Source organism: Mchenga conophoros, linkage group LG7, assembly GCF_057382185.1.
Source record: "Mchenga conophoros isolate Kocher_MC1m ecotype Shallow Benthic linkage group LG7, M_conophoros_male_GT1.1, whole genome shotgun sequence".
Lineage (NCBI taxonomy): Eukaryota > Metazoa > Chordata > Actinopteri > Cichliformes > Cichlidae > Mchenga > Mchenga conophoros.
The window spans coordinates 3390120-3402175 of NC_140532.1; the positions used below are offsets into that span (position 1 = coordinate 3390120).

A 12056-nucleotide genomic window follows, 5' to 3' on the forward strand; every position below is an offset into this window, starting at 1 on the left:
GGCTTGAAGTAGTTGTTTTACCTGTGGAGCTCCATAGAGGTAAAGCACCAGACTCTCCTTCTCAGGGATGACACACCAACACTTCTGCCAAATTTTGCTCTTCTCAGAGTGCTGCAGGAAGCCACACATGATGCTGCTGTCTGCAAACTGACCGGCTTCAATCTGCAAAAATGCGCACAGATCAGCAAAAGAAAAAAACAAAACAGGAACGCCAGCTGATGTTATTTCTGTCACATGACGGTTTACTCGCATTACCACTTTAACTTTCAAGTGCACAGTCACTTGTTTTAAGTAAGTTAGCTACAACTATTGTAGTCTAATCCATCAGCCATACAATATATTCACCCTTCAACAAGCTTAGAATTTTAAAATTGTTGAAGCTGTTTCACTGAAATGTCTTGTTTTTGTTGTTTTTGTTATTCATCTTATCTTCGCTGATATAAATGAGGGTTCGCATTAGACAACATCAGGTTTATTCACTGAAAAGTCACCTCGAGAATGCCCTTTTTCTTGCCCTCCGCTATCGCCTCTCCAGTCAGGATGCAGTGGCAGTCCTTGCACACTTTGTTCATTTTGTTGCCATCGTATTCAAGCGGCGCTTTATAGTCTGAGCATTTCCAGCACACCACCTGTAAGAGACAGGCAGCAATATTGTTATCAATGATGATAACAATTTAGCAAGAGGAGGAGAGGAGGTTTGGAACTCTGCAGTCACTGAGTTAGCAGAGCGGCAGCAGCTTTTACTCCCTATATTGCTCAACACTCTATTCTGTGAGTTTTTAGAGCAACTCATTTGTTCACAGATTTTTGTGGCTGAGCGTTTGATTCGATACACTTATGGCAACAGGACTGAAAACACCTGAATTCAAAGATTCAGAGGGGTGATCCACACATTTTGTGGTTTAAAACGTCATTAAATCATCATTCGACATATTTGGTGGAATAAAACATCACATAGGCGGTATCTGGGTATTCCCAATTCAACTAATGGGGTCTAACCCAGGGGTGGGCAATCTCAGTCCACGAGGGCCAGTGTCCCTGCAGGTTTTAGATGTGTCCTTGAACCAACGCAGCTGATTTAAATGGCTAAATCAGCTCCTCAACATGTCCCGAAGTTCTCCAGAGGCCTGGTAACGAACTAATCATGTGATTCAGGTGTGTTGACCCAAGGTGAGATCTAAAACCTGCAGGACACCGGCCCTCGTGGACTGAGATTGCCCACCCCTGGTCTAACCTCTCTACCCTGTAGTGTGCATACACATGCATGGCACCCACAACAGAAACATTACTCACGTAGCCGCAGGCTCTGCAGTGGTGTCTCCGACGTGTAATAGCATTGAAAGACTCCTTACACTTCATACACATTGTCACTTCGTTGTCACGGATCCAGCGCGGCGCGCGCTTTCCCAACTCAGCTTTCTGCCATTAAAAGAAAAAAAGCCCACTCACTGTGGCAGCACAGACATGTGTGGGCAATTCAACTCTGTGCAATTTGATCCAACACTGACCGACACTTCGTCCATGTCTTTTAGTGCATTCTTGAATGACTCGTTTTTCTGCTGGAAGATCTCGATGATCGCCTGGAAAGCCTGGAAAAGAATAAGCACGACAGGGGGTGTCACTTTAAATTTGTTTGAAAAAACGAAGAGTTAAATAGGAAAATCACCTGGAAATTACGTACCTTGATCCAGTCAGCCTTGTCTTGCTCTGAGCTGATGAGGTGGAGAAAACAGAAACAGAATTCAGTTTAACACATAAAAGACAAGGATGCGTTCAAATTAATCTGTCACACAACAGCAAAAGGGCTGAGAGCCACTGATTTACAGGATCTGAAAATGAACACCGGGTGTAGTCATTTAGCAGCCGTTTCATACATATAACATTGTTTTTGCACTTTTAACAGAGTGCTTAACACTTGGGTGCTGAATGGAGAATTTAACTTTTGCATATTGTGTGTTAATGCTCGAAAAAGAGTACCTGGCCTGGAGTTCAAGTGTCCTCTCCTTCCCAGACACTTGGAAGGTATGAGGGTAGTCCTCATTGATTGTTTCCAGGACCTTCATCCCATCGATGCCGATTCGAGTCCTCACCGTATATTTAGGACCTCCCAGGCTGAATTTCGGGACGCAGTATAACAGCATATTGTTGAACTAGGAGAAAAGGGGGAAAAACCACTTTGCAGTTGAGTTATGCAACCATGTAAGCTGGATGCATCAGCACTATTGTAGTTTAGATTTCTGGGCACAGTTTCCTTCCTGAGGGTGAAAACCTAAAACTCTGCAGGTAACCCGAATCACGCACACGGGGCACATTCTATGTTCAGCTAATTAGAAACAGACAAAAGTTAATCACATCATCTGGCAATCTCAGTAATTGAGAGACTTCTTCATGTGCCTCTGATGTATCCTTACACAGAGGTGGTCCTAGCAAGAAATGATTCACTTGTTTCAATTGACTGATGCGGGCAAAGTCTCGCCTCAGCATATTTCCCCGCAGTGTCCTTCATTATACAAGAAGGTGTTTCTCTCACCAGGAAGAGGTATCGCTCCATTGCTGACGTGTTCCTGGCCGCCAGCTTCAAGATGTGGCCCTCTTTGATGAACTCGTTGGAAGGATTAACAATGTCCTCCTCTTCACCCAGCATCTCGTAAATTTCCAGCAGTTTCTTTAGATTTTCCTAAAAGATGAAGTTATGTTCATCTTAGTAAATGAGAAACTGTTAGAGAGGATCTGTATCAGCTGGCTAAAGCCAATCTTTACTTACAGACTTTCTTATGGCACTGTTGGAGTGAGTAGCTGCTGTTCCAATAATCTCTAATGATCCTGAAAAAAAGGGCAGATAATCCAGAAACTTAACAGAATAATTTTAGACACCCTCAGTGAAATGAACCTGATTCCTCACTGTGCAGCGTTCAGGTGCCGTTCCTACTTACTTTCTGCATCTCTTCGATCGGGGTCGTCCTGAGGCAGCTTCTTCAGGTAGTCTTTAAGCAACATCTCATATCGAGGGACGCGCTGCACTGGCTCCAACATGTGATGCTGAAGCGTTAGACACCCACAGATCTCTTGACTCTGTCCAGACAGAACAAGAAAGCTTTGATTTTCCTTTATCATACAAATGCTTCGTAACACAACAGACGCTTAAGCATAAAAGCCACAACACGGTATGAAAATGCATTTTTTCCTTTACTGGACTCTGTTACACAGTGCATACCTGTATCTCCTGAATTATAGCCTTAAACTGAGGTGAACGGTCTGTCCACTGCTTCAGCAACTCCATGGCTTTATCGAAATTCTTCACATATTCTGCATACATTTTGAGGAAGGGTGTGAGTTTCTGCAGGATGTCCCCAATGCGAGGTTTAGAGTCCCTGCAGGAAAGATGTGGGTGGGGTTGTAAAAGTAAAAGATCAAATTTAGTACAAAGACAGTTTCTTTGTAGCTTGCACTGGCTGAACCGTCCATTTTTATTCCTTGTACGTGTACATGTATTAAAATAGCTCCAAAACTGCTGATCTTGACCTCATGCATCATCAGCGCAGCGGTACAAGCAGCTGCATCAGCACATGTATGAGCACTAGTTCGAGTAGCTGAATCTCACCATTCTCCCATCCGTTTCTCCAGGTCGGGAAGCAGAAACTGGCTGTGAAAGGCGTGGATGGAGGAGATATTGGAGAAGATGTTCTTTACTACGTCCACAGGGAATGTTCCCTTATTGGCCTCCTCCATTAGCTTAGCACAAAACTCCTGAAGAGACATATACAGTGGCTACAAATTAGGGTTTCTGTTCTGCGCAATGTTAAACCTTTTACAATGGAAAATGGTCAAGAAAACAGAAGTGGCCTCTCGCTGGGTTCCTCACCTGGTCCAGCAGGTTCAGTCGAGCCACGTAAGCCTTCTCTGTGTGCAAGAGCTCGCTGGCGATTTTAAATAGTTTCTGTTCGTTTGTCTCCTGAAAAGAGAGAACACACACACACACACATGTGAATTCGTGCATTTCTGGCTATAGCACATGAAAGTCTTGCCATTGCCATGTAAAGTACCTGCATGCCGATTTGCAGTAAAATTGAACTGAGATTATTCTGGGAATTATTCAGTTACTAATGTGTGAAAGTGCTATTCTGCTGAGAGACGAACACATACAGAGTCACATCATTTACTGGCAACTTAACAGCGTCTGATACTTCTCTAACAATGGCTTTGTCAATTCCCACATCTTTTTTTGAAAGCGTAGCTTCCCGTCCCTTTGCTAGTTCCCTTTGCAAGATTTCGTTCACAACTGAATTGAAACTACAAGAACTGTGTGACCAGTGAGCGAGACAACGTTTATAGCTGTACATCTACCAATGTGGGTTCAACGCACTGCTGTTCACTGCAGCCTTGTATTCAGCACAGCTTTGCTGTTGTTACACACACCGGCAAGCAGCACCTGTGTGTGTTTCATTAACATGACGCTAACAGTGAACTGATGTGGTGCTCGAGGACCTTCGAATGGGAAATGAAAATGTGGAAGAAGGGAAACGACACCAAATCCAACAAAGTTACACGTCTGTATAAAACTAAGCCTCAGGCGAGTGGTTAGTAAAGCCACGAAGCCGTGACAATAGCACACTGACGCTCACCTGAAAGGTTCCAGAACAAACTTTAGGTACACTCATTATTAATGCAGCCACATGCCGATCATTGTTTTTTTTTTTTATCAAGTTCTTTGTTTCCCAAAAATACAACTTTCACAATAAAAAGACATTATAGATAGCAAAGTGCACTGGCCAGTAGAATCACTCGGATCGAGACATATATATATATACATATATATATATATATATATATATATATATATATATATATATATATAAGGGGTGCAACGATACTCGTATCGATATTGAACCGTTTGATACAGTGCTTTCGGTTCGGTACCCATAAGTATCGAACAATACAACATTTTTAATTTATTTTATCAACTTTCCTTCTGACGATGCTGTCTGTGTGGAGCACTCAGTTGATCTGCGCTCGACAGTGCAGCCTAGGCGGAGTAATCGAACGGAGATTCAGTGAGTGCAGCGCAAGCTAGCGAGACAGAAGCTAAGCTCTCCTTGCAACATGGACCTCCCCCACCCTCATTCAGATCTGGCCTTTGGAACTATTTTGGTTTTCATGTGACGTATGACCCTGAAGGTAAGCGAGTCATGGACTAAAGTAAAACAGTATGTCGGATGTGCCACGCAATGCTCAATTACATGGGTGGGAGCTAGTGCGTTAGCGCAGTTAGCTCGTTAACGTGTTGGCCGTCCAGCCCCATGCACGGGGTGATCCGCGGTAGCTCGTTAACGGAGATTTGCCGTGTTGTGGCGTTAACGTCATTTCAGATTAACGCTGACAGCACTAGTGGGAACACAACGAATATGACTGCACATTTACTCCGACATCATCCTAGTGCAAAGACAAGTGGAAGCAGACAAAAACAACAAGCAGCATGCTACAAACTTTACCCGAGTCATTTAGACAGCCGTTAGCACAGGATTCTCCTTATGGGGACCTGATATGTTTAATATGCTGCTGAGAATATAGCCCAGAAGAAGCGTATAGTAGAGCTTTTATTTTGGAAAGAGACGTTTCTCTGTAATAAACTCTTTTCCAAACATGAGTGATTTCTCAATCAGATAGATTTATTATTTTTATCCCTTTGTTGTTTCAGCAACATTAAATTTAAAAACTGTACTTTTGAGTTAATATATATACTTATAATTTTAATAAATGACAAATTAAAAAGGCATGAAAATTTCTTTTTGTATCGAAAAAATATCGAACCGTGACACCAAAGTATTGAACCGAACCGTGAATTTTGTGTATCGTTGCACCCCTAATAAATAAATAAATAAATAAATATATATATATATATATATATATATATATATATATGTATATATGTCTCGTATGTATATATATATATACACACACACACCATTAAATTGCACGTTCTGACCAGCAGTAATCACTTTACTCGAAAGTACAGTACCTATACAGTATAGTACAGTACTTGGGTAGGCTTCTGTAAATATGCTACTTTAACTTTAAAACACAACGGCTATGTTTTACACTTTCAGATTAACAGTTTACATTCTATTTCTAAAGATCGCACTTCTCCTGCCTTGGAAAAAACTTGGCGGCTCAAAGTTACAACTTGTTATTTGCATCACTCACAAAACATGAATTCAGTTTGTTTAGCAGAAACGTATATTGCAGACTAAGTATTCAACTTGTGGTCTGTGGCCCATTTTGCCATTGTAATGCTTTTGCTTTGAATGGTTTGAACAGAAACTACATTGAATTTATCCACCCAAATACCAGTCCCATTAAGTGTCCCGGTGAGTCATGACAGCAGAGCAGCATTAACAATGGCAGGACTTCCTCTAAATCAACAGGAGCTTGTTAAAACACCTGTCACTTCCCTGTCACAGGTCACGTCAAACTGTAGCTCCATTAGCAGCTATTAACGCAACAAAACCAAATCTGAATTGTGGGTAATGTTTGTAAAATGAATCACTGTAACAAGTAAAATAAGTACAATGTTAGTCTGGGTTTATTTGCACTTGTTGCTTCAAGAGTACGGAAGAAACTAGAAGACATCACTTAAAATATGTTTCTGACTTTTATTTAGTTCGTTTTTAAATGGTAGGACTTGTAGCAGTGATGAATATCTTTTGCACAGCAGAGAGGCTTTTCCTTTCCCACAACGCGAGATTACCCAGCTGTCTTTGTCACTGTGAAGACTGAGATTGATCTGAACCTGAGATATCTATAATCACCAGACAACAGCAGGCAAAATGGGTTCCCATGGGAGAGATTACTGAAGCACGGAGTCAGCTGCTTAAATGTTGACATCTGTTTGCCCTTCACAGAAAAATACCCCACTGAGACACACACACACGCACAAAGTGCTGAAAGAAATGCATACACTTCCCCTGTAACTCTATCCTTACAACGTTACAGTCACCCAGAGATGAAGTAGTTCACATGATTTAATCATACTGAAAGCTGAGAAAATAAATAAATGCTGAGAGTTTGTCTATCAGAGATGAGTCAGTGCAGCAAGGCAGCTTTAATGTATTACATAGCAGGTAGAAATGCGCAACACTTGGGTCCCAGGAGCACAAAGCAAATGCTTAAACTCAATACGTACCTTGTGGTCTGTGCTCCCTTCTTCATTCTTGTGCTCGCCTTCTGTCTTAGCATCAGTCTCCTCATTCTCAGTCTCGTTACCAGTCCTGTCCACGTGTGAAGGCGAATGATCATCGCTCTGTTCCGAGCTCCCCATATCTCCATTTACAAGCTCAGCAGTCTCTGTCCTCACACTTTCATGCTTCTCCTCTGTATCCTCCTTCTCCTTCTCGTTGTCCTTGTCCATCTGCACTAGCACCCCGTTCGCTGCTTGCCTGTTGGCATCTTGTGTCGTGGCCGCCGCAGAGGTGTTCCTGCTGGTCTCCGTCTTTGGACATGCACGGTGAGCTGGACTGCAGTTGGCAGACTTGTTGATGTGTTTGAGCGGTGAGCTGTCTCTCTTGTTTTCTGTGTTGCTGGAGGAACAGAAGAAAAAGCAAAGGAGGAAGTGGCTCAGTCTGGGTAAGAGTGTATAAAGGGCTAACTAACAAACCTTCCCAGAATAAGAAAATAAGGGAGGGGAAAAAAAAAAAAGAAATTTAGAGTAGGCTGGTCCATACCTCCTCAAGGTGACATATTGACAGAGTGTGGTGCACAACAGCAAGCAGAGAGCTTTTGCACATGAGTGTGAGAGTTAAAAATAAACCAGTAGAGATGCACAAACTTCCTGCTGTCTTATTAGGTTGCTGACTGAGAGCTGAGAGGAAGTGTGAGTAAAGCAAAGGGGCACAGTAACGAGGAGCAACAGAGCAATAGGAGGAGCAGAAAAGTAAATCACCACTACTCCCGAGAGGTAGATGCTGCACTACTTCCCCACACATGGAAAACCTACTTTATACATTCTGCTGCGAGGCCTCTTTTATGCTTAGCATCCAAATGAATGAAATGAAAAAACAATTTGCAGAAGACAACTGACACGCAGCACAGAAATGGAAACTAGATTGACAACAATGTGTGTGTGTGTACAATGTCACCATTCAGCTGCTCGACATCCTGTACCGGCAGTCGGTGCAGCTGTTTCCCAGCAAATGATACTCCACACGTTCAGCCAAACAAGAAGCAGCAACAGTAGCCACTGTGTCTCAGCTAAGATTATCTGAACTCAGTACAGTACATTAAAGGCAAAACTGTTAGCAGATTAAAAAAAGTTACCATGTCTATATCTAGAATCTAACGTTTACCGATGCAAAAAACAATCAACCAACAGATGACTTTTTTCTCCCTGCCCAGTAGAAACAGGAAGTATCAATAAATAGAGGAAGAACAAACAGCTGGTGAAACACCCGACAGATGAATGTGTCGGGGGCCGTCACCCACCTGTGGTGTGGGAACATGAAACTATCTTTTCACCACTCAGAGTAAGACTGACAGTACCACAACTAGTGGGCGAGATACTATTTAATACAGTATTCAGAAACAATACAGCCGCATCACTTTGTAGGTGCACACATCACTTCCTCCTTCCACACAAATAGCACAGCAAGTGTTCCAGGACATGACAGTGTTTCAAAACAGGCTCAAACAGACACGAATTAAGAGCAGCTTCAGTTGCAGTGTGGTCGTCGCCTAGCTGCCTTTAAGGCAGCCAAACCTTGTGAACCAGATTAGTACATTAGTAGGTTAATTCTGTTCACAGAATCTGTGTGAAGCGTTTCTCTTCTTTGAGCTCCAGGGCCACTGGAGGGATAATCCTCACTGCCCAGGAGTGGCTGAATGAAATAGATGCACCAGATTCCTCTGATTAACCTCATTTCACACCAGAAAATGCGATGAAAGGTGCAAAGAAAGCCTGTAGACCCGGGAGATTTTTAGAGATCCAGGCCAGAGATGAGACAGATTTTAGTGGGCTGCTACTGCTGCAGATTGCATATTTTAGGGGTGCAACTGTACGAACAGACAAGGGCACCATTGTTGTGCCTCTCACCGCTTGCAATGGGCCTCCCTCAGAGACACAAGGCTGCAGCTACAGTGCAAACTTGCACGAGTAAAGCACAACAAGTTAGACACAGATCAACACTGGAAAAATCTTACAGAATCTAACTCACAATTTAACTATGAGGCAACAATATCAAAGTATACACATTCGTCAAAGATTTCCTACCTCATCCTCCTCTCGCAGCACCGAGTTCTGTCCCACAACCAAATGTGGACCCGTGTTTCCCCTCGCCTGTACAAATCTCCTTTCATCCCCTTGCTAACACTTGGCTCAGCAGCCACAGACTAATCTCCACTTACTCTCTCTAATGACTCTCGTCCGACGTACAATCAATGAGTCGCGGCTGAAAACTTTGAAACTTCTGCTTTTTTATCCTTGAAATAGTTGGTGTAGAAAAGTTGGGAAAGACCAATTTCTGTCACTGTGATTACAACAAGCCAGAGATTTATTACAAAAGCCAAGAAGTTACAAAGATGAAATCTTTCAACCACATCAAGGCAAAAGCTGCTAATTCAATCACACATTGTGACGGAGTTTTAAATCAGCAAAAGCAATAACAGAGGCTTACATTTCCTAAACATTATTAGGAAAATAACAGAATGAGCAATTCATCCACGGATCAAGTAACTGCTCATTTCTGCAGATATCGAGGCAGAGAAAGTTAAGAGGCCGAACCTGTTCTCCTCAAAGCGGCTGATCAGGTCTAAGACTTTGGAGGGTTTCTCTCTGGGTCTCTCCCGGCTGACAGCCCCCGTTTTTCCTCCTCCACTTCCGTCCTCCATCCTGCTTATAAGTGGGGGTTTCTGGATGTGGCCCAATGGGGATGGGATATCTGTCACTGGGCTTTGGAGGTGCAGTGGCTTTGGAGGCACTGGATATAAAACAGAGGAATTTACAACATGAGAAATGTCCTGAATACTAATCACAGCTTCAATTCATTTTCTTACTGCAATCTCAGTTTGAAGCTGAAGGTGGCAGCATCAGCTGTCACGAGTGACACCACCTGTAGGACACTGAACTGTAATAAACGTCCTAAATGTAATAAAGAAATAATCGGGCTTGGCAAAAACTAACTGCGCATGGCTTTGCAACTAAATATCCTGCCTGACTTACAGCAGCAGGAAGAATGGAGCTCTGTTCCCTGCATTATCTGTGTAGAATGATTTACCCAACGCAAACACAAGAGGAACGAGTCTCTCGGTTCACTGAACCCAAGCCAGCTTACATAACTCTTCTTCTGGTTTGACCATTTCGTGGATGTTAACAGTGTCAAACAGCGTCCATAAGCACTGATTCATTCAGTGTTTTTCTGCAGATTTACAGAGTAAACAAAGACGAAGTGAAAAACAGCAGTAGAAAGGTCACTGAGACCACATGTTGTGAATCAGACACCGAAATGCTATAATAATTTGTGTCTCCTAAGATTCTCACTTTGTGGCGTCTGGCTGAATTTTTTCCCACATGCTATTATGTACCTGGTGGTTTAGACTGCAGCCGAGGCCTGCCGCCAGGGACTCTTCCATTGACCCCTCCCCGGCTCTTGTCGGTCGTCCTTGCAGTCACCCGATTCAGACACGCCTGCACACTCGGCAATTCGCTGCGTTCTGACCCTGGGCTGCTGCCTAGAGCTAAAGGACACAAAGAGAGGGCGCACAAGCTTAAAAACAAAATCGATAATGGAATCAAAACCATTTTTATACAAAGAAGTGAGAGTGAAGAAACCAAAAGCATACGTATTTAACTGTTTTATCACTACAGGCATTATCGGCATGACTAATATTTACGATAGGTGACACTGATATATGCCCCACTCATCCTGCAGTGACATTTGAAGCCGTCACTCTGTGGTAGTACATGACTTACGTCGGTGCAATGTTTTACATCAACTACTTTCAAAGGTGAACTATGCTAAAACACGTTTCTTATTAAGAATGGATTATTTTGAAATATAATATCTGAGTCAGAACTTTTATTTTACACCTTAATTTTCACAACAACCTCTGTCTTGTTTTATTCAGTATTGCAGGTGGCCTGAAAAACCAACGTGCCATTCCAGAAACAGATGTGCAAACATATTCTCCTCCAATTCGCCCTGTAAAGGAAAAAATCATTCCCATCATATATTAAGTGCCATAAACAGCTGAAGACCACACATTAGAGGGTGTCATACACTTCAGTTGATTATCCCAGTTAATCATCCAGCTGATGATCAGCACCAGTGAGACTTTTTACCCAACCAGCTGGCCACAGATGGCGCAGCATCAGTGTTTAGATAGAGCTGGCAGACCGACTTAATGGAGCAGGCGACACAGACTGGCAGTGTTTACAGTAGCCTAACTCGACCTCTCTCTAACCTCGCCAAGCACACACACACACACACACACACACACACACACACACACACACACGTCAGTAAAAAGTATGAAGCCTGTTAAAGCAAATGTCCAAACATGGAGTTACACTGCTGAGAGAGTGAAGACCCTCATTATTCTATAAGCTATTAGTACATTAGCTTCCATTTAACGTTGCCATTTAACGGGTGTGTGTGATTTAGCAAAGGCAAACCAGCTGATGTATAGCTTGGATGTAGCTTCCCTATAGCTTTGACACTGGTAAACTACAATCTAGTCCAGAAGTTGTAGAGTTAAGCACATCCAAGGATGCCTGCTTTACCTGAAAACAACAAAAACAGTGGACTTCTTATAATTTGTGCTTGTTCTGGTTTCGGTCAGTCTGTTATTACCGAAAGTGAAGAAGGGACTTCATGTTTCTGGCACTCAGGGATGCTAACATGCACAGAGAAATGTTTCATCTTTGAAATGAATCATTGAGGAAGGACCTTCATTTCTTTACAGACTCAGTCCCATCATGTCTAAAAATAGATAAAGATATATTTCTCTTTTTTAGAAATATATCTGCCACTCGAATAATCACACACGTAAAGTAAAGTGGCTGTAATGAT

General features: G+C 42.6%; 1 protein-coding gene across 6 annotated transcripts in view; it reads right to left on the bottom strand.

Moving 5' to 3' along the window:
* fgd4a (FYVE, RhoGEF and PH domain containing 4a) overlaps positions 1 to 12056 on the bottom strand; it is a 59907-nt gene that overhangs the window by 2037 nt on the left and 45814 nt on the right. For 5 of the 6 annotated variants that reach the window (XM_085281558.1, XM_085281560.1, XM_085281562.1 and 2 more), the window contains 15 exons: positions 10570 to 10722; positions 9770 to 9965; positions 7181 to 7574; positions 3863 to 3952; positions 3602 to 3747; positions 3215 to 3371; positions 2934 to 3072; positions 2765 to 2823; positions 2531 to 2677; positions 1978 to 2150; positions 1682 to 1712; positions 1509 to 1589; positions 1294 to 1419; positions 492 to 629; positions 22 to 162 (listed from right to left, as the gene is read on the bottom strand). In XM_085281558.1, the coding sequence (XP_085137684.1) occupies positions 22 to 162; positions 492 to 629; positions 1294 to 1419; positions 1509 to 1589; positions 1682 to 1712; positions 1978 to 2150; positions 2531 to 2677; positions 2765 to 2823; positions 2934 to 3072; positions 3215 to 3371; positions 3602 to 3747; positions 3863 to 3952; positions 7181 to 7574; positions 9770 to 9965; positions 10570 to 10722 (2171 nt within the window). Of the gene's footprint in view, positions 1 to 21; positions 163 to 491; positions 630 to 1293; positions 1420 to 1508; positions 1590 to 1681; positions 1713 to 1977; positions 2151 to 2530; positions 2678 to 2764; positions 2824 to 2933; positions 3073 to 3214; positions 3372 to 3601; positions 3748 to 3862; positions 3953 to 7180; positions 7575 to 9259; positions 9396 to 9769; positions 9966 to 10569; positions 10723 to 12056 lie in introns of those variants that run through there. The other variant, XM_085281563.1, reaches the window with a different exon arrangement.